The 23,211-nt window shown below is 44.0% G+C and overlaps 1 protein-coding gene across 8 annotated transcripts in view; it reads left to right on the forward strand.

The window, feature by feature from the left end:
- CCDC85A (coiled-coil domain containing 85A) overlaps positions 1-23,211 on the forward strand; it is a 182,838-nt gene that overhangs the window by 153,467 nt on the left and 6,160 nt on the right. For 3 of the 8 annotated variants that reach the window (XM_065589608.1, XM_005309005.4, XM_024110860.3), the window contains exons 4-5: positions 16,815-16,934; positions 22,524-22,622. The exons of 2 other annotated variants lie outside the window; for them this stretch is intronic. In XM_065589608.1, the coding sequence (XP_065445680.1) occupies positions 16,815-16,934; positions 22,524-22,622 (219 nt within the window). Of the gene's footprint in view, positions 1-1,830; positions 2,025-16,814; positions 16,935-22,523; positions 22,623-23,211 lie in introns of all 8 variants that reach the window. 3 more of the 8 variants (XR_010599938.1, XR_010599939.1, XM_005309006.4) reach the window with 3 other exon arrangements.

The following is a 23,211-nucleotide window of genomic DNA, read 5'->3' on the forward strand; positions in this document are numbered from 1 at the left end:
AGGCCCTTATTTGCAGACTTTTTTGTCCCCATGCATAAAAGCAGAGAGTGTGATCTGACCTCACATCTTTATTGCATGCAGTAAATAACATGCGTAATATTGTAACCACAGTCCTTAACCAAAGAGTTGCAATTAATGAGTTGGCTGTATTACAATGCAATATGTTATAAGATGCACCATACAAAAACAACCTATGCATCACCCTTCTCATGTGCCTTTTCTGCTGTTAGTCTCTACCTATTGATCAGCTCTTGTGCACAGAATTTTAGGCTATCTCTGGTAGTACATTCTGCAGTTAGCAGAGACATAATGCTTGCTTGTACTGAGACATTTTGCAGTAGTCAAGAAGCTTTTTAAAGACAAAACTGGATTCATGCTTCATTTACATCAATATTACATTGATGTAAATCCATTAGGCGACATTCTGATCTCAGTTATGTTGGTGGATGTCTAGAACAGTGGTTCTCAAGACGGGGTACGTTTACCCCTGGGGATATGCAGAGATCTTCCAGGGGGTACATCAACTCATCTAGATATTTGCCTAGTTTTACAACAGGCTATATAAAAAGCACTAGTAAAGTCAGTACAAACTAAAATTTAATACAGACAATGACTTGTTTATACTGCTCTATAAACTATACACTGAAATGCAAGTTCAATATTTATATTCCAATTGATTTATTTTATAATTATATGATAAAAATGAGAAAGTAAGCAATTTTTCAATAATAGGGTGCTGTGACACTTTTGTATTTTTATGTCTGATTTTCTAAGCCAGTAGTTTTTTCAGTGAGGTCAAATTTGGGGTACTCAAGACTAATCAGATTCCTGAAAGGGGTACAGTAGTCTGGAAAGATTGAGAGCTACTGATCTAGAATAACTCCACTGATTAGGCAATCATTATTCCAGATTTGCCCTCATGTGTAACTGTGAACAAAATCTGTCCCATTGATTCCTTATCTACACTGGTGTGCAATCAGAATCAGGCCTCCAAAAGTCAGTTAAATGAAAAGGAAGCTTGTGAATTGAATAGGTTGATTATATTTCTAGGGGTGATGATAACATCATATGTTGAAACAACACAAGTGTACATGTGCCGTGTAGTCAGTGAATGTATTTGGTAAGAATATTCCTGGCAAGCCACTCTCTTCTTCTTATATTAGTTCCATTTTAAGTTGTATGGTAGAGAGAAGGAAGCATGTTAGGATTAGAATGGAAAAAAAGTCTCTGTTTATCTAATAATTTGGCTACAAGTCCCACCTTGTAATGAAATAGGAAGCCAGAGGCAAATATTGCCAAGACAACCAAGTCTGGACAAACAAAAAGAATGTCGTTGTTGCCAGAAGTTTATATGAGTGTACAAGAGCTAGAGGAATTGAATTCTCAACTTCCATGGCAACGCAGCATAAAGCTGACAAGGCAGAGCTTATGCACAGGGTAGCTAATGAGTCAGTGAAAGAATCTATGAGGTTATCTAGCACACTGTTTCTTTCTGTGCATTCTGTCCTTTCTTTTCAGTTTCTTGATTCTTGGGTCTTTTTATTTTATTTATTTATTTATTTATTATTGTTATCATAGTGCCGAAGGCCCCTGTTGAGGCATGGGATCCATTGTGCGAGGTGCTATTCAGACACATAGGAGACAATTTCTGCCCCAAAGAATTTATGATCTAAATAGACAAGACACAGACGGTAATAGACAAACAACAAATAAGCAACTGTCTAAAGTACAGACCACGTAACTATTTATTCCTTCCCCATCCACACTCTGCCCAGGTGCCACAGCCACAGTGCATTGTTGCTGCTCCTCTAACACTTCTTTCTTCTTCAGAAACTGCAGAGCTACAATTCATTTACAAATTTAGCACCATTAATTTGGGCTTGAATAAGGACTGGGAGTGGCTGGCTCACTACAAAAGCAATTTCCCCTCTCTTGGAATTGACACCTCCTCATCAATTATTGGGAGTGGACCACATCCACCCTGACTGAATTGGCCTTGTTAACACTGGTTCTCCACTTGTAAGGTAACTCCCTTCTCTTCATGTGTCAGTATATTTATGCCTGCATCTGTAATTTTCACTCCATGCATTTGAAGAAGTGGGTTTGTTACACAAAAAAACTTATGCCCAAATAAATCTGTTAATCTTTAAGGTGCCACCGGACTCCTCGTTTTTTTTGTAGCCTCAAGTCTTTTTGTCTGTTGTTGTAATAGTCAGCAAAAGAGATTTTAAAGAACTTCCCTAAAAACTTTTCTTTTTTTAATTTTTTTTTTTTGGAACTCAGTCACAGCACTCAGGGAGCCCAGGCTGGTGGATTGGGGGGCTCCCTTTACACTGTACTGCTGTAACCAGCCTGCCAAGCACTCTCCCAAGCTCCAGCACACATACAGGTAGGCCATTTCCAGATGGCACCCCAGGGGGAACCCGTCACAGTGGGGAAGTGAATGGGTTTCAAAATCAGGCAGTGATTGAACTGGAGTGGGAGTTACCCAGCAGGAAGAATATGCTTCCCTATCCAGGCCCCTTGCCTTTGGGAGTAAATGTTCCTGAAGAACAAGGTCTTTACATTTGCTGAAGTAGGATGTCCTATGCCAAGTGAGCAATTGGTGCAGACCCCAGTGGATAGGAAAAAATGTATTTTCTCTGAAGCAAGCTTTGGAGGTGAATACGGCTGTCCTCTGAGTAGCAGTGTATTGTGTCTCTTCCTTTTTGGCTATTCTTGCATGTGTCATGGATAGCCAAAGCTAGTGAGATAGTAAACAACAAGCTTTCTTGAATGGAGGCTGGCTGACAAAATGAATGTATGTTGAGTTCTGATACAGTGCATAATATGCTACAGTGGATTTTCATTAATGGCCATGTTTATCAATAGTGTAGGCAGAAAAATGATATTTTATGGTGGCTCAAGTAGCCAAAAGGCCTAGGATTAGCTTTCTACTTAAAGGAGCAAGCTGTTCCATGCACTGTTACATAAGAGCCTTTACTGTGTGACTTAGATATTTGTGAAGTGCACTTACACCTGTGCACTGTGGAAATAGAGTCTGAGTTTCCCCAATTTTCTGGGGTCAACGCCAGGGAGATGCAAGGTTTCTGTTTATTTTATTTTATTTTATTTTATTTTATTCCTAGAGCAATATGGTGAAGCTGTGCTAGATTTTCCTCTGTTTCCTGTTGATTAAAGAGCTGCTTTGGGTGACCTGGCATTAGGAATTCAATAGGTTTACTTACAATAGAAAATAAGTTCACATGTTTATTGATTCCATCTCTCTCTGCTGTAGGTACCCCAGAGGGAATGAACAGAACAGGTAATCATCAAGTGATCCATCCCCTGTCGCTCATTCCCAGCTTCTGGCAAACAGAGGCTAGGAACACCATTCCTGCCCATCCTGGCTAATAGCCATTGATGGACCTATCCTCCATGAATTTATCTAGTTCTTTTTTGAACCCTGTTATGGTCTTGGCCTTCACAACATCCTCTGGCAAGGAGTTCCACAGGTTGACTGTGCATTGTGTGAAGAAATACTTCCTTTTGTTTGTTTTAAACCTGCTGTCTATTAATTTCATTTGGTGACCCCTAGTTCTTGTGTTATGAGAAATAGTAAACAACACTTCCTTATCTCTACACCAGTCATGATTTTATATACCTCAATCATATCTCCACTTAGCCATCTCTTTTCCAAGCTGAAAAGTCCCACTCTTATTAATCTCTCCTCATACGGAAGCCATTCTATACCCCTAATCAATTTTGTTGCCTTTTTCTGAACCTTTTCCAATTCCAATATATCTTTTTTGAGATGGGGCTACCACATTTGCACACAGTATTCAAGATGTGGGCATACCATGGATTTCTATAGAGGCAACATGATATTTTCTGTCCTATTATCTATCCCTTTCTTAATGGAGAACTATCCACAATGACTCCAAGATCTCTTCCTTGAGTGGTAACAGCTAATTTAGACCCCATCATTTTATATGTATAGCTGGGATTATGCTTTCCAATGTGCATTATGGATGATTGGAAAAAGGCAAATATAGTGCCCATATTTTAAAAAGGGAAGAAAAAGAACCCGGGGAACTACAGTCGGGTCAGCCTCACCCTCAGTCCCTGGAAAAATCATGGAGCAGGTCCTTAAGGAAACCATTTTGAAGCACTTGGAGGAGAGGAAGGTGATCAGGAACAGTCAACGTGGATTCACCAAGGGCACATCATGCCTGATCAACCTGATTGCCTTCTATGATGAGATAACTGGCTCTGTGGATATGGGGAAAGCAGAGAACGTGATATATCTTGACTTTAGCAAAGTTTTTGATACAGTCTCCCACAGTATTTTTGCCAGCGAGTTAAAGAAGTCTGGGTTGGATGAATGGACTATAAGGTGGATAGAAAGCTGGCTAGGTCATTGGGCTCAACGGGTAGTGATCAATGGCTCTATGTCTAGTTGGCAGCCGGTATCAAGCAGAGTACCTCAGGGGTCGGCCCTGGGGCTGATTTTGTTCAAAATCTTTATTAATGATCTGGATGATGGGAGGGTTCCAAAGAGGATGGATCTAGACTGTTCTCAGTGGTAGCAGATGACAGAACAAGAAGTAATGGTCTGAAGTTGCAGTGTGGGAGGTTTAGGTTGGATATTAGGAAAACCTTATTCACTAGGAGGGTAGTGAAGCACTGGAATGAGTTACCTAGGGAGGTGGTGGAATCTCCTTCCTTAGAGGTTTTTAAGGTCAGGCTTGACAAAGCCCTGGCTGGGATGATTTAGTTGGGAATTGGTCCTGATTTGAGCAGGGGTTTTGACTAGATGACCTCCTGAGGTCCCTTCCAACCCTGATAGTCTATGATTCTATGATTCTCAGGCTCATAATGGAGTCAACAGTGCACAGTAGTGACCATAGGAATTGCCATAGTGGATCAGACCAGCGGTCAGTCTATTTCAGTGTCTGACAGGAGCCAGAACCAGCTGCCTCAGAATAAGGTGCAAGAGGTCCTGTAGTTATGGGGTGACGGAACCCTGACTGCACTGATTTTAACAAAGAAGCAAGGACCTGCTTCTAAATGATTTCTTCCATGGGGGTGGAATTCAGGCCACTCCACAACTCTCATGTGGCAGGCTCCTGGCCACCCTAAGAAGTTCCTATTGTAATTAGTAACTATGTAGGTACCTCTTGTGGGCATTTACTAGAGAATTCCAACTGCTGTGCTACAGAATCATCCAAGACTTCACTTGGCATCCATCAATCATCAGAATACCAAGACTTTTACCCAGCTTCACTTTCAATATAAGAATCAGCTTTAATTTTTTTACATTTTCCAAACACAGATCATGATTTTCAAAAGTGACTAGAAGTTTTGTTTGCCTCAGTTTTGGGGTGTCTTTTTTGAGACACTTCAAAGGGGCTTGATTCTCAAAAAGTGCTGAGCACTTTCCTTCTGAAAATTGGTCCCCTTTTGGAGGTCTCAGATTGGACACCCAAAAATGGAGGCACTCGCAATTGCTACAGTAAAATCTATTTTATCCGGCATGTTGAGGGAATTGGGGGTGCCAGTAAGTGAAAAATGACAGTTAACTAAGAGGAAGGGAGTTTGGGTGTGTGTGTGGGGGGTGTGGGACTGAGAGTTGGGGCATGGGAGGGGGTGTGGAGCACGGGTTCTGGGAGGGAGTCTGGGTGCAGGAGGGGTCTCGGGCCAGCAGGTTGGGGCACAGGAGGTGATGGGGGTGTCGAATCTGGGGGGTGCTCACCTCGGGCGACTCCCCGCAAGTGGCAACCTGTCCCGGCTGCTCTTAGGTGGAGGTGTGGCAGGCGGCTCCTCGTGCTGCCACCGCCCCAAGCGCTAGCTCCACAGCTTCCACTGACTGGGAACCGCGGCCAATGAGAGCTGCGGGGGCAGCACCTGTGGCCAGAGGCAATGTGCAGAGCTGCCTGCCGCACCTCAGCCTAAGACCAGCCAGGACAGGTCATCACTTGTAGGAAGCTGCTCGAGCTGAGCAGCCCTCAGATCTGGCACCCCAGACCTCCTCCCACATCCCAACCCACTGCCCCGAGCCCCCTCCCACACCCAAACTCCCTCCCAGAACCTGTGCTCCACACCCCCTCCCATACCCCAGCCTCTTGCCAGCCCCGCGCCAACCAGACTATAAACCAGAATTTCAATGAAGATCAGAAATACCGGTTTATAGAGCTTTCCGGTTGGTGAAGTGCCAGATAAAACAGTTTTTACTGTAGTTTCTTTAGAAAACCTTGATCTTATCCTTTATTTATTAGTTCACAAGCATCCCTAGTAACTCCTCTCAGTAGAAGGTCAGTCTGATGGTACAGCACTGCCACTATTTGCCAGAAATGGCCCAGACCAAAACCCCTGATAAGGAAGTACACCAAAGTTGGTAGCACTGAGATCCGCAACCAGTTCTTTGACTCTTAACCCGTTATCTACTTATTGGGCCAAACCAAAGCCTGAGCTCCAAACTTTGGAACACTTGATGTCCAGATCCAAAATGAAATACTGAGGTCTATCTTTAGAGTCTATTCTCACAAGGTAAACAATTTTGGGCAAGTCTTTGTAAGCCACATTGAGCTGCTCAGATGGATGGCAATCAGGGGCAATAAAGCACCTTTTGTAGCGCATAGGAACCTGTTGCCTCTTGTGAAAGGACAAAAAGAGGATGGATGCCTGAGGGAGAAGGATTCATTTTTCAAACACTTCTTATGAATGTGTGCATTGGATTTGCCTTGAGAACTGTGGTTGCTTTGACCCATAAATGTTCACAACTAGTTCTCATGTTCAGTTGGGGACAGTGATGGGGGTAAGTATTCTGTGCGTACACAGAAGTGACTTCCTGGAAGAAATCATAGCGCCTGCAAGAAGGCATGGACTCTGACAGCAGCACAACTCACAGGACTCATATTTTCTGGAATATGGGAGGTTTTAGATGCCTGTGCTGCATCTTGTATTTTCCTTGCTTTTAATATCAATATTTATTTTACACAGTTTGAAATTGGCCAGCGTTTTCACTGGCCATGGGGTCAGTAAAGAAACTGAAAATATTGACTCATAACAAAACAAAGGGACCTGAGAGAATTTTTCCCAAAACAGAATTGCTCCAATCTATTTTATTACTCCTTTCCTCCCTCCCTTTCAACTTGAAACTTATTTCCTTTTCAAAAGGGTAGCTTTAGGCTTGTTCAGTAACTAGCAGATCTATAAATTTTTACTTTGGATTTATTTTTATATAAAGTTATATAAATTCCCTTCCCAAATTGATACCAGTATATCGCTTTGGAGAACTGTAAGATTCACTATGTATTGTGGTAAATACATTTGTATGTCAGTGTTATCAGCCCAATTACTAGGTTCATATGCCATCAGTTACAATTGTTTTAATCACTTTCTCATAAAAAAGAAAAATCCCAACATCCTTTGAAAAGATGAATGTACAGGATGAGATGAGTGAGAACCTAAACTGGTTTCAAATGCTGATCTAAACACTCATTTACATGTTTTCAGCATACAATTTATGATGTCTATATAGAAGCATTCTCATTTCTGTAGCTATGCTTTTATTTCTAGGATTTTTCACATATGGGGCTCAATCCCACAATCTCAGTGTGCTGTGAATTCCCAGGAAGTCTCAGGATCAGGCCCCTTGTCTGTAATAATCAGACAATTCTCTGTTCTCTTCAGCTTGTGCAGTCATTTACACTTTGCACTGGTGTAAATATCTATATCAGGTGTAACATAATGGAGATGCAGGCCCAAAATGTTTTCATAAAATCACTCAGAACATACAAACGCAGGCTGTTTCTTATGCAATATTGTCAGGGAATTCAGTTGCATGTCACTTCCCTGTGCCTGTTCTCTCCCCTCCCTCGCCCCCCCCCCCTCCGGCCCCATTTGTCTTTTCTATTTAGATTGCAGCCTCTTTGGGAGAGAGAGACTGTCTCATATTATGTGTTTGCACAGGACCTAGCACAATGAGGCACTGATTTTCATTGGAGGCTCTTGGTACTATTAACTATTATGATTATAACAGAAATGCATTCCCATTTCTACAGAAAAAATAATTAGGGAATTTTGTATATAATACAGTGTTTCCAAGAAAAAAATGTTGGAAGGAGACATATTTTCCTGTATTTTAGCAACTTCTAAATGCTTTCCTTTGTTTTGCTTTGCTTTGCATGGTTTTCTTCCTTTTTAAATTAAGTTCTGTGTGAAGGATGAAAACAGCAAGGGATCATATTAGAACAGGTCAAGTTGAAAAGATCATCAGTACCTCCTAAGTGTATTACATAGCTGTTTCTCTCTGTGGTGTTATTGGGTTGCTATTGCAAGACTGAATTTTTAGCATTTCACCGAAGTAGGCTGCTAGATAAGGTTACCTCAACACAGCAGTTTTGCCTTTTGCTTCCTATCGTCGTTATAGGAACTACTTTGAATACTGCAACTTGAGGTGCTCAAACAGCAAATGTTTACTTAGCTAGTGAAGTTATTGCAGCACAATGCCAACTCTAAGTCCCTATTGAAAAGAATTACTAACTGTTGTTGTTTGTTGTTTAAATGCTTAGATCAGTGGCTATTATGATTTCACTATTTCTATTACAGAAGTATCTAAAGGCCCCAGCTAAGCACATATGCCATGTCTACACTAGGGATGCTTTACTATACTGGAAAAGTGCTTCTAGTGTTGATGCAGCTTTTACTGGCTTCTGTCTATGCAGCTATGTCAGTCAAGATTCACACCTCTGGCCGGCATAGCTATGCTGGATGAAGTCTATAGTGTAGACATGGTCAGCGTGAGAGACAGCCCCTGCCTTGTAGAGTTTACAAATGTAAATGATCAAGACAGACGAAGGGTGAGAGGTGAAACAGAAGAAGAGTGGGGAGTGACTTACCAAGGTCTCACTGTAGATCAGTGGCAGAGCCAGGACTACAACCCAGCTTTCCTCAGTGCAGGGATCGGTAACCTTTGGCATGCGGCTCACCAGGGTAAGCACACTGGCGGGCCGGGCCAGTTTGTTTATCTGTTGCATCCGCAGGTTTGGCTGATCACGGCTCCCACTGGCCACAGTTCGCCACTCCAGGCTAATGGGGGCTGCGGGAAGCGGCAACCAGCACATCCCTCAGCCCGCGCCGTTTTCCACAGCCCCCATTGGCTTGGGACGGCGAACCACGGCCAGTGGGAGCCGCGATTGGCCAAACCTGCAGATGCGGCAGGTAAACAAACCGGCCCGGCCCACCAGGGTACTTACCCTGGCGAGCCGCGTGCCAAATGTTGCCGATCCCTGCCTCAGTGCTTCATCCACTAGATCATGCTGGTCCCCAAACTCTTTTTGCTTGGGTAGCCCCTTAGGACACATCTACACTGCAGTAAAAGACCTGTGGCATGGCCGAGGCTGGCCCAGGTCAGCTGACTCAGGCGCATGGGGCTCACACTGTGGGGCTAACAATTGCAGTGTGGATGTTCAGGTTTGGGCTGGAGCCTGCACGGAGGGTGAGTCTCAGAGCCTGGGGTCCAGCCTGAGCCCAAGCTTCTACAGTGCAATTTTTGCCCTGCAGCCTAAACCCCGCGAGACTGAGGATAGGTCTACACTATGGGGTTAAGTCGACCTAAGTTACGCAATAAGATGAATGACATAGCTGGAATCGACGTAGCTTAGGTCAACTTAGTGCGGTGTCAACAAGAGAAACTCTCCTGTTGACTTACCTTACGCTTCTCATTGTGGTGGAGTTGACAGGAGAGCTATCTGTGATCAATTTAGCGGATCTTTACTAGACTTACTAACTTGACCCCAAGTAGATCGGCTGCCACAGCATCAATCCCTGGTAAGTATAGACATACCCTGAGGTCAGTTGATCCAGGCTCTGAAACTTGGTGCCTGCAGGTTTTTTATTGCAGTGTAGTGCATCTTCTCATGCCAGGCCAGCTGCTACTCTCTTGGCTTTCCCTCTCCATTTTTGTTTCTGTATCATTGTTTGTTGGTTTTTTTCTTTTTGAGTTTTTGTATTGTTACATTTTTTAAGATTCCTCTCATAGAATATCAGGGTTGGAAGGGACCTCAGGAGGTCATCTAGTCTAACCCCCTACTCAAAGCAGGACCAATCCCCAGACATATTTTTGACCCAGATTCCTAAATGGCCCCCTCAAGGCTTGAACTCACCACCCTGGGTTTAGGAGACCAATGCTCAAACCACTGAGCTATCCCTTCCCATTTTCCTCACTGCCTCATTATCATAGAATCATAGAATCATAGAATATCAGAGTTGGAAGGGAACTCAAGAGGTCATCTAGTCCAACCCCCTGCTCAAAGCAGGACCAATTCCCAGCTAAATCATCCCAGCCAGGGCTTTGTCAAGCCGGGCCTTAAAAACCTCCAAGGAAGGAGACTCCACCACTTCCCTAGGTAACACATTCCAGTGTTTCACCACCCTCCTAGTGAAATAGTTTTTCCTGATATCCAACCTGGACCTCCCCCACTGCAACTTGAGACCATTGCTCCTTGTTCTGTCATCTGCCACCACTGAGAACAGCCGAGCTCCATCCTCTTTGGAACCCCCTTCAGGTAGTTGAAGGCTGCTATCAAATCCCCCCTCATTCTTCTCTTCTGGAGACTAAACAATCCCAGTTCCCTCAGCCTCTCCTCATAAGTCATGTGCTCCAGACCCCTAATCATTTTTGTTGCCCTCCGCTGGACCATTTCCAATTTTTCCACATCCTTCTTGTAGTGTGGGGCCCAAAACTGGACACAGTATTCCAGATGAGGCCTCACCAATGTCGAATAAAGGGGAACGATCACGTTCCTCGATCTGCTGGCAATGCCCCTACTTATACAGCCCAAAATACCGTTAGCCTTCTTGGCAACAAGAGCTCACTGTTGACTCATATCCAGCTTCTCGTCCACTGTGACCCCTAGGTCCTTTTCTGCAGAACTGCTACCTAGCCATTCGGTCCCTAGTCTGTAGCAGTGCATGGGATTCTTCCGTCCTAAGTGCAGGACTCTGCACTTGTCCTTGTTGAACCTCATCAGGTTTTTTTCGGCCCAATCCTCTAATTTGTCTAGGTCCCTCTGTATCCGATCCCTACCCTCTAGTGTATCTACCACGCCTCCTAGTTTAGTGTCATCTGCAAACTTGCTGAGAGTGCAGTCCACACCATCCTCCAGATCATTAATAAAGATATTAAACAAAACCGGCCCCAGGACCGACCCTTGGGGCACTCCGCTTGAAACTGGCTGCCAACTAGACATGGAGCCATTGATCACTACCCGTTGAGCCCGACGATCTAGCCAGCTTTCTATCCACCTTACAGTCCATTCATCCAGCCCATACTTCTTTAACTTGGCGGCAAGAATACTGTGGGAGACCGTATCAAAAGCTTTGCTAAAGTCAAGGAATAACACATCCACTGCTTTTCCCTCATCCACAGACCCAGTTATCGCATCATAGAAGGCAATTAGGTTAGTCAGCCACGACTTCCCCTTCGTGAATCCATGCTGACTGTTCCTGATCACTTTCCTCTCCTCTAAATGTTTCATAATTGATTCCTTGAGGACCTGCTTCATGATTTTTCCAGGGACTGAGGTGAGGCTGACTGGCCTGTAGTTCCCCGGATCCTCCTTCTTCCCTTTTTTAAAGATGGGCACTACATTAGCCTTTTTCCAGTCATCTGGGACCTCCCCCGATCGCCATGAGTTTTCAAAAATAATGGCTAATGGCTCTGCAATCTCACCCGCCAACTCCTTTAGCACCCTCGGATGCAGCGCATCCGGCCCCATGGACTTGTGCACGTCCAGTTTTTCTAAATAGTCTCGAACCACTTCTTTCTCCACAGAGGGTTGGTCACCTTCTCCCCATGCTGTACTGCCCAGTGCAGCAATCTGGGAGCTGACCTTGTGCGTGAAGACAGAGGCAAAAAAATCATTGAGTACATTAGCTTTTTCCACATCCTCGGTCACTAGGTTGCCTCCCTCATTCAGTAAGGGGCCCACACTTTCCTTGATTTTCTTCTTGTTGCTAACATACCTGAAGAAACCCTTCTTGTTACTCTTAACATCTCTTGCTAACTGCAACTCCAAGTGTGATTTGGCCTTCCTGATTTCACTCCTGCATGCCTGAGCAATATTTTTATACTCCTCCCTGGTCATTTGTCCAATCTTCCACTTCTTGTAAGCCTTCTTGTAAGCTTCTTTTTTGCGTTTAAGATCAGCAAGGATTTCACTGTTTAGGCAAGCTGGTCACCTGCATATTTACTATTCTTTCTACACCTCGGGATGGTTTGTTCCTGCAACCTCAATAAGGATTCTTTAAAATACAGCCAGCTCTCCTGGACCCCTTTGCCCTTCATGTTATTCTCCCAGGGGATCCTGCCCATCTGTTCCCTGAGGGAGTCAAAGTCTGCTTTTCTGACTACATTCCCCTACTCACTGGAAGTCTACACTCCTCTGAGTGGGAGAAGATCCACTGATGCCACCCATGGCATTTTTGAATGCCACAGGCCACAAGTAAAGAGAATGGACTTGCCAAGCTGCCGTCTGAGCCATATCTCCATAAATGGGAGCTACTTCCAAGGCTGGTAACATTTGATGCCATTGCACAAGCAGCGAGAGAATGCAGGTGACTTTCGAGGACCCACCTGTCACTTTATCTTTAGCAGACTGCATATGTTTAAAGTGGGAAAAGGATAAATCAGGAGTCATGTATCTCCCCACTCACACTGCCCCTCTCCGAATAAGACACAGCAGTATTTGGGCTGCAAATTCTACAGGGGAATGTTCCAAAATTAAACTCTTCCCAGTCAATTTAACTGTAATTAAAATATCCACCCCCACTCATGGAAACATTTTGATTGAGGTTAGGCATTCTCAAAACCTAGTGTGACAGACACAGTGACTTCCTGCAAAATCCTGGAAAAAAAAACCTTACTGAATTAAGTTTAAGTACCTTTGGAGTCCATTGTATTCAAAATGCAAAATTTGTGTTAATGTGCAATTCTATGTAACTTCAGTAGGGGAGATGTGACCAGTGTAAACCCTGGGAAGTGTTATGAGGATCAAAGGACTATTTAAAACAATGAGCCAGACAAAAATGAACTTATGGGACAAACAAAGCTAGGTGGGTTTCCCAGAAAATCTCTAGGGAGAGATGTAGGCAAATATATCCTCTCTGGGTACACAAGAGCTCATCTTTTGAAGCTTAGCCCTGAGGAGGGGAGCTTTGCTGATTACCTGTTCCCAGGGTCCCAAGGTCAAAGACCCACACTGTATAAATGAAAACAACAAGGAGTCTGGTGGCACCTTAAAGACTAACAGATTTATTTGGGCATAAGCTTTCGTGAGTAAAAACCTCACTTCTTCGGATGCATAGAGTGAAAGTTACAGATGCAGGCATTATATACTGACACATGGAGAGCAGGGAGTTACTTCGCAAGTGGAGAACCAGTGCTGACAGGACCAATTCAATCAGGGTGGATGTAGTCCACTCCCAATAATATATGAGGAGGTGTCAATTCCAGGAGAGGAAAAGCTGCTTCTGTAATGAGCCAGCCACTCCCAGTCCCTATTCAAGCCCAGATTAATGGTGTTGAATTTGCAAATGAATTTTAGTTCTGCTGTTTCTCTTTGAAGTCTGTTTCTGAAGTTTTTTTGTTCAATGATAGTGACTTTTAAATCTGTAATAGAATGACCAGGGAGATTGAAGTGTTCACTTACTGGCTTATGTATGTTACCATTCCTGATGTCCGATTTGTGTCCATTTATTCTTTTGCGGATGGACTGTCCGGTTTGGCCAATGTACATGGCAGAGGGGCATTGCTGGCACATGATGGCATATATAACATTAGTGGATGTGCAGGTGAATGAGCCCTTGATGGTGTGGCTGATGTGGTTGGGTCCTCTGATGCTGTTGCCAGAGTGGATATCGGGACAGAGTAGGCAACGAGGTTTGCTACAGGGATAGGTTCCTGGGTTGGTGTTTCTGTGGTGTGGTGTGTAGTTGCTGGTGAGTATTTGCTTCAGGTTGGGGGGTTGTCTGTAAGCGAGGACTGGCCTGCCTCCCAAGGTCTGTGAGAGTGAGGGATCATTTTCCAGGATAGGTTGTAGATCGTGGATAATGCGCTGGAGAGGTTTTAGCTGGGGGCTGTATGTGATGGCCAGTGGTGTTCTGTTATTGTCCTTGTTGGGCCTGTCCTGTAGTAGGTGATTTCTGGGTACCCGTCTTGCTCTGTCAGTCTGTTTCCTCACTTCCCCAGGTGGGTTTGTAGTTTTACGAATGCTTGATAAAGATCTTGTAGGTGTTTGGCTCTGTCTGAGGGGTTGGAGCAAATTCGGTTGTATCTTAGGGCTGAGGAAGCGTTGTTCTAAGTCAGCCATGGAGAACAACGCTTCCTCAGCTCTCGTCCCCTAGTGCCCCTCCTCTACTTGCGCTACATTGATGACATCTTCATCATATGGACCCACGGAAAGGAGGCCCTAGGAGAATTCCACCTGGACTTCAACAATTTCCACCCCACCATCAACCTCAGCCTGGACCAGTCCACACAAGAGATCCACTTCCTGGACACTACAGTACAAATAAGTGATGGTCACATAAACACCACCCTATACCGGAAACCTACTGACCGCTATACGTACCTACATGCCTCCAGCTTCCATCCAAGACACATCACACGATCCATTGTCTACAGCCAAGCCCTAATATACAACCGAATTTGCTCCAACCCCTCAGACAGAGACAAACACCTACAAGATCTTTATCTAGCATTCGTAAAACTACAATACCCACCTGGGGAAGTGAGGAAACAGATTGACAGAGCAAGACGGGTACCCAGAAATCACCTACTACAGGACAGGCCCAACAAGGACAATAACAGAACACCACTGGCCATCACATACAGCCCCCAGCTAAAACCTCTCCAGCGCATTATCCACGATCTACAACCTATCCTGGAAAATGATCCCTCACTCTCACAGACCTTGGGAGGCAGGCCAGTCCTCGCTTACAGACAACTCCCCTACCTGAAGCAAATACTCACCAGCAACTACACACCACACCACAGAAACACCAACCCAGGAACCTATCCCTGTAGCAAACCTCGTTGCCTACTCTGTCCCCATATCTACTCTGGCAACAGCATCAGAGGACCCAACCACATCAGCTACACCATCAAGGGCTCATTCACCTGCACATCCACTAATGTTATATATGCCATCATGTGCCAGCAATGCCCCTCTGCCATGTACATTGGCCAAACCGGACAGTCCATCCGCAAAAGAATAAATGGACACAAATCGGACATCAGGAATGGTAACATACATAAGCCAGTAAGTGAACACTTCAATCTCCCTGGTCATTCTATTACAGATTTAAGTCACTATCATTGAACAAAAAATCTTCAGAAACAGACTTCAAAGAGAAACAGCAGAACTAAAATTCATTTGCAAATTCAGCACCATTAATCTGGGCTTGAATAGGAACTGGGAGTGGCTGGCTCATTACAGAAGCAGCTTTTCCTCTCCTGGAATTGACACCTCCTCATCTATTATTGGGAGTGGACTACATCCACCCTGATTGAATTGGCCCTGTCAACACTGGTTCTCCACTTGCGAAGTAACTCCCTGCTCTCCATGTGTCAGTATATAATGCCTGCATCTGTAACTTTCACTCTATGCATCCGAAGAAGTGAGGTTTTTACTCACGAAAGCTTATGCCCAAATAAATCTGTTAGTCTTTAAGGTGCCACCAGACTCCTTGTTGTTTTTGTAGATACAGACTAACACGGCTACCCCCTGATACTTGACTGTATAAATGCGTGACTTTGAGTCCTGGGTGTGCTTGTTCTGAACAAAAGCTGTTCTGAACTTGTGACCGCAGAAAAAACCCTTGGTGGGATTTCATGGACTGAATCCTTCCTGAGCCCTTGCTGGAATTGGGATGATTTCTGCTAAGCTTATTGGCATGTGTGTAGGTTTTGTTTATTGTTGTAATACGTTTCCTCTATAATGCCTTCACCTTGAAAATATATGTGTTTGCTCAGAATGGGCTGTGTGGAAACTTTTAATTGAGGGCAATTGTTCTGTGTATAGCCTCTGAGGAGAAAGCAAAGCAGGCCTGCTTAGGTAGCCTGACTTGCTGGGAACTCACTGTAGGCAGGGAACTGTGCAGCTTGGAAAAACCCTTGTCAGGAGGGAGAGAGACACAGGTCTCTTCCCAAGAGAGGTGACGGCTGAGGAGCTGGACCATGGAGGTAAAAACAGGTGCAGTTGCCCTGAACTGTGACACCTATATTTGGGGCCCAAACTGTTTACCTTTAAGCTTCACAACACCTTTCTGAAGACTGTCGGTAAGTAGTAGTATCCTAATTTCCCAGATGGGAAAACTGAGCCACAGAGTTTCAGTGACATGCTCAAGATTTCAGTGAGGCTCCAGTACAGCAAGATGCTCTGCACAGACAGACCTTGGTAGAACACCTTGCAGATGCTAAGTTAGTGGCAAAGCTGAGAATAGAGCCAAAGCATCTGATTCTGCCTTGTGCTCTAACCACTTAACCAGGTTTCCTCTCTGTGATAGTAGGTGACCACCAACAAGGGTAAAGAGTATCTTTAGAGAATCAAACTCAGGCAGTTTGATCAATGTAGCTGATGTATTTTAGACTTAATTCAGGTCTTTTTATTACTGAAAGTAGCACAAGCATGGCACAGAGATAGGCAAAGGTTTTGAATGAAATATGCCCTCCATGCTCACATGATAAACTGACTTTTTAAAAAATGTACATCTGCTTAATTAGTTACAAACACCTTTCATTATTAAATAGTTTTTAATTTTCTACTAAGGCTCCCCTTAGGATGCCATCAGGGGCGGATGGGAGTTACTGCTCTCCAAACCATCCAGCTAGCTTCAGTGGACATGTCTCACCTTCTCAGCAGCCTGAAGCAGTGGTAAATGCTATTAAGGTAACACACACTCCCATACAGTATATGCAGAATGTTACGTATGTTGTTTGACATATGTTCCATTGTACTTAGAGCAATATCACTGCAATATCTTTGTATACAACATTATTTTTTGTTTCAATCATGTACTTAAGAGTGTGAGCTCTTTGGGTCAGGGACTATCTCCATTGTGAGCGTACAGTGTCTAACACAATGGGCCCCATTGTGTTCCCATAATAAATGATACATATTTTCTTTTATGACTATGATGAAGGGTGGGACAAGCAATCTGTGGACTTGATGTATTCTCTGCTACAGTATAAGGTGAATAATATGAATATCACAAACATTTTTTTATAAAAATGAAACCAAATTATACAGGGCACATGCATGGTATGGACTTTGTCATGTGATTTCAGAGAGTGTGATATACCTACTATGGAGTGCTGAAAACGATTCACCATAATCTCTTCAGTTCTCATGCTAACTTTGGTCCAGATTGTGAACCTCTTTCTTACTTTGGTGAGCACACAGGAAGTAGTCCTGTTGACTTCTAAGGAATTATGTGAGCAGAGGGCTCACAGTCTGGCCCTTTGTGACTTTAACAGCAACTACTTCCCTTAATGAAACAAAATGTTACAATGACCTATCAGGAGGTATCTAGCATATCATGAGATTTCACATGTCATCTGTGCAAGTACATGGTCCCACCACTATATATGCATCAGCTATGCAATAGAAATCTTTTCTCCTTTTGGGACAGTTTGGACAATTGTGTTAACTAATTGACAGAGAAAGGCATGACCTAATGGTCTGAGCATAGAATCAGGAACAGTGATAACCTTCTGTGAGATGTGGGCAAATCATTCTTACACAGCTTACTCATTTGAAAACAGGAATAATACTCACTGTAACTCCTTACCTGCCATACCAGGAAATGATGTAAGGATAAATTAGTTACTTAAGGAGCTTAGTTTTGCACTCCTCAGTCAGACAAAAGTGCCAGTGAAGTCTGTGAAGTCATGTGGATGGGTGACATTGAGTTCTCCTACATAAAGCTTGAGTAAACAGCTTTTATGCTGGTTAAATGTGTAGGCGTTGTGGCAGTGAAAGCCATTCCTTCAGCAGAATGTCAGGGTTCGGGCAGTCTCTCCGCATCCACTACTCTAGTTTAGGATTAGCTTCCTGCCACCTGCACATAATTGAGGTTCCTGTGGCTGCTCCCCTAGTCTGCCCTGCCACCATCTACACCCAGTCTGCTTGTGGGCAGTACACATCCCAGCCCTGTAGTATCCAGGGGTGGGGAAGCCATTCAGTTTCCTCTATGCTTGAGAAGTGCATGTTTCAGCAGCACCAAAGGTCTTGTGTGTGCCCTCCACAGATGGGTGAATTTCACCTGCTGTCATTATGGAAAACAAAGCTGCACAAAACAACTTAGCCTAGAGATCATGTGGATTTACAAAATAAGATTATTGTAGTTATCTTTGTATAGCCTCTGACAAATCGCTTTGATTGGAACAGTTATCAACATGCTTTTGATAGTGTCTGATAGCTAGTTGGTGTAAGTGGATGTGTTTACAGTGGTAAAGTACTCATTAGGGTTATTAAAATGGTTAGATGTATACAAAATTTAGTTTTCTGTGATGTGATGCCCCTGCTTTTATCCTGATAGGAATTGTATTAGCAGGCAGAAATAGAGAGGAATGATGCTACGCATTTCCCTGTGTGTGCTAAATGTTATCCAGTTAAATAAAATTTCTTCCTTTCAGCCAGACTGAAAAATGTACATGAGTCCTGATCCCTTGAACAGAGGTGGTCACAAACAACACACAAGGCAACTCCCTCCACTGCCCTGTCTCCAAGAGTCAGCTCACTTGGACCTCTGTCTCTCTTGGGCCTGGTCTGTACTGGAAAGTTACCGGTATAACTGTTTCGGTTAGAGGTGGTACAAGCCCTAGTATGAACACAGTTATACTAGCATACAGGTGCCTTTTCCTGGTAGAGCTTATTCCCTTTCTATATAGGAATAGCTATGCCAGTAGAAGGCCCCTTTATACCAACAACACTCTGTCTACAGTAATGGGATTGTTCCACTTTAACTACACTGGTATCTATAAACTGGAGAAGAATTGTACATAGATAAGCCTGAGACTCTCCTGGAATCTCTGTACTTAAACGCAGTCCCTTGTTGCTGCCTCAGCCCCTGTGCAAGGCCTTGTCTACTTTAGAAATTTTTACTGATTTTTTTTTTAAACTACACTAGTCTAGTTGAATCAGTAAAAACTGCTATAACTGCATTACAATAACAGTATAAAAATGCTTATTCTGGTGTAGCTTATTCCAATACAGGAAAGGGAATAAGCTATACCAGTATTAATCCTTTTTGATCAATATAACTTTGTGTGTGTGTGTGTGTGTGTGTGTGTGTGTGTGTGTGTGTGTGTGTGTGTGTACGTGCGTACACTGGTATAATTATTTGATTAAAAAGTCACCCTCTCTCCCCACTTGACATGGTTATGCTAGTAAAACTTCTGCAGGAATGTCTGCACTAAGGAAAGTTAAGGTGAATCAGCTAAATGCGTGAAGTCAGTGTAAGCACATTAAACCCCTGTGTGGATGATGTCACTCAGGAGTAAAGTGGTCTTAATTTGCTGTAACTGAATCCTTTACTCCTGAGTGAGAGCATCCACATGGGGGGTAATGTACTTTAATTTGTGCATGTTAACGTCATATCTTTAGTTGGTTTACAAGTCCTAACAGTAGACCAGGCCTAAGGCTCCTGATTTAGGATCACTGAGGTATGTCTACACAGGGATAAAAGATCTGTGGCATGGCAGGAGCTAGCCTGGGTCAGCCGATTTGCGCTTGTGGAGCTTGGGCTGTCGGGGCTCAAAATCTCTGTGGAGACATTCAGGCTTGGGCTGGAGCCCAAGCTGTGGGACCCTCCACCATCACAGGGTCCCAAAGTTTGGGCTGCAATCTGAGCCTGAACGTCTACGTTGCGATTTTTCAGCTTATAACATGAGCTCTGGGAGTTCGAGCCAGCTGACCCAGGCCAGCCGTGGGTTTTTTATCCCTATGTAGACATACCCACAGTGTAAAGTGAAGTTGGCCACTGTGCAGATGCTCCGCAACATAAAGGAATTTTGGAAAATTTTACTTTCCATCCAGGAGTAACTTAACCCCCACAAACCCTTTAATAACTGTCTAGATAGGGCAAGTTATATCCTTAGTGTTTGTACCTCAGTGACTCAGAACATAGAAGAGAGTAGCACATATATAGTTAGCAAAAATAAAATAAATTAGAACTTTGTTTTCCTCAAAACTGAAGTCTCTTAAACATTAAGTTGATTTTAAATACAATTCTCCGGAGCACACAAAAAGTCAGCTCCTATATGGTGTATCTCAGAAAGGTGCCCCCAAAAGCTTCAGTTTAGTAAAGCACTTGAGCACATGCTTAAGTTAAGCATGTGTTTTAAATTCCATGGACTTCAAAGTTAAGTGTGTGTGTGTAAGTGCTCTCCTGAATCAGGATCCTCGCCTGAATCCAAATCCCAAAGACATAGTCCAAAGCACATTGATGTCAATGGGCCCATCATTTTTGTACGTATTTACAGGAAGAAAATGACTAATTAGCCAGTAAAATGGAAAGCATAGGTACCACTCTTGCTTGTGACAAGTAGAACATTTGCACTAAGTCCTCAGTCCTAAATGGGAAGAGGTTAACTTTTAGGAACTGATATTAATTTAAATTAAATTAAATTGAGTGAATGGCATGGATTTTTTGTATTTGAATCTAATCCATTGAGTGTTTGTACATATGAAATAACTGTGTGAACATTTCATATGGAATCACAGGCTTTTATGTTATGGCCAGAATTGTTTTATCACCCCAAAGCCATATTTCCATGTAGAGATACAGTAGAACCTCAGAGTTACGGACACCTTGGGAATGGGGGTTGTCCGTAACTCTGAAATTATAGTAACTCTGAAAAAGACATGATGGACTTCAGACATGGGGGAATTGGGGCTGCACCGCAGGGTGGGGGGGCGGGATCAGGACTCCCAGCAGGGTGTGTGTGTTGCAGCTTCTGACCTTAGGGGCCACCAAGGCTTCCAGCAGGGGACTCAGGGCTTCTGCCCCCCTGGAGCACCAGGGCTCAGGGCTTTAGACCTGGGGGAAGCGCTGGGACTTGGGTTTCAGCTTAGCCCCACAGCTTAGCTCCTGGTTTCAGCCTCGCGGGGGGCGTTGTGGCTCAGGGCTTCACCCTGAAGCTCCGTTTCTGGTTTCTGCCCTGTGGGAAGTGCCAGACCGCTCCTGGTTTCAGCAGGGGGGTGGTGCCAGGCAGAGGCGCTGACTTTCTGTGTTCCCGGGGGGTGCTCAACCACCACTCCACCCCAGGCCCTGCCCCCACTACACCCTTCCCCCAAACCCCCAACTCTGCCACACCATTTCCCATCTTGCCTCTCCCTGCCCCCGCTCTGCCCTTGCCACCATTCTGCCCCTTCCTGCCTCCACTCCTCCCTCTCATCCCCAACACCTCTTGTACACCACTGAACAGCTGACCGCGGTGGGTGGGGGGCGCTGGGAGAGAGGGAGAGGAGCTGATTGGTGGGGCCTGCCAATGGGCTGAGCACCAACTATTTTTTTTCCGTGGATGCTCCAGCCCTGGAGCACCCATGGAGTTGGTGCCTATAGGACCAGGGATTGGGGCTTCAGCTTTGCAGCTCTGTTCCTGGCTTCAGCTGGGGCAGGGCACTGGGGCTTGGGCTTCAGCCCAGCAGCTCCACCCCTGGTTTCAGCAGGAGGGAGTGGGGGGGATAGGGGCTTTAGCTACAGGGTGAGCGCTGGGGCTGAAACCAGCATTCCCCTCGTAGCTCAAGCCCCAGCACCCCTGGGGCTGAAATCGGGAGCAGAGCTGTGGGGCTGAAGCCCCAAGCCCTGGCACCCCCTGCAGAGCTGAAGCCAGGAATGGAGCCGTGGTGCTCTCGAGGGTCAGAAGCCCTGAGCCCCGCCCCCACCTGGAGCCCGACCCCCCCCCCCCCCCAACCTTGCAGCTGCAGCCCCAACCCTCCAGTGGCTGAGGCCCAGAGCCTCGGGTCTAATGCCCTGAGGCAGTACAGTATTTGCTTTTTTCTTCTTTTTTCTATGTGCTACTGTCTGATTGACTTCCAGTTTCACAGGGTGTCTGGTTGATTGGTAAGTCCCTAACTCTGGTGTTCATATCCTTTAGGTTCTACAGTATACATGTTCCATGTAGGTTATAGTACTGATGTAAGGTACAGCCCTTTTCATAGCTTAAGGCCAAAAGAGACCATTCTGGTCATCTGTTCTGACCTCCTGCATAACAAAGGCAATAGAACCTCACCCAGTAATTTCTGCATCAAGTTTTTAAATCTTGTCCAATTTCATTGTATACTGGAGGAAATTGTGTGCTGACTACATACTCTGATCTGCTTCATTACACTTAAATCTATTATCCAATTACACATGCATATTCTTACACTGAAAAGGCCTTTTTAGAGGTTAAATTTCTTAATGTTCTTTTTGTAGTTGAAGAACAAATTCCATTTGTAAAATAAAATTTACTCTTTTTTTAACATACCCAGGTCTTGGAAGCTCAGGAAAATATAGATCGGCAGCATGGTAAAGAATATGATCATGACCTTAGTGAGACAGAAAAAGCTATAGTCAGAGAAATGTGCAATGTAAGTTTAATGTGCTTAATTTTGTATTCTGTACTGAAACCTGAAACAATATTTGTACCAAGGTTATCAATATTTAAAAATTGCTGACAATGTGCCTTTAAAGTTTTCATATAAAAATGAAGCCAATTACACTCTGATTTTTCAATAATATAATTTACTGAATTTTTATGAACTAAATAATCATTACACTTTGGTCAGCATATTTTATGTTATAATATATAAATATATCTCTATAAAGAGAGAAAGTGGTCCAGTGGATAAGACACTAGAATGGGACTCAGGAGACCTTTTTTATTCTCAGCTTTGTCATCAAGACTAGGATGTTAAAAGATGGCTAATCTCTGTGTGACATTGGGCAGGTATATTGACATCTTGGTGCCTCCATTTCATCATCTATAAAATGCTAGTGATAATTACCCACCTGTACACGGAGCTTTGTGATTTATGGATAAAAAATATTTTCTAAATGATAAATATTGTTATAGTAATCCATAAAACTTCCCAATAGTTATGTAATTTCATGTCTGAAATGTTCATGTATTATATCTGACACAACCATTTCTTCCCAATGCACTTATGTTTTGAGTTT

Source organism: Chrysemys picta, chromosome 3 (genome assembly GCF_011386835.1).
Source record: "Chrysemys picta bellii isolate R12L10 chromosome 3, ASM1138683v2, whole genome shotgun sequence".
Lineage (NCBI taxonomy): Eukaryota > Metazoa > Chordata > Testudines > Emydidae > Chrysemys > Chrysemys picta.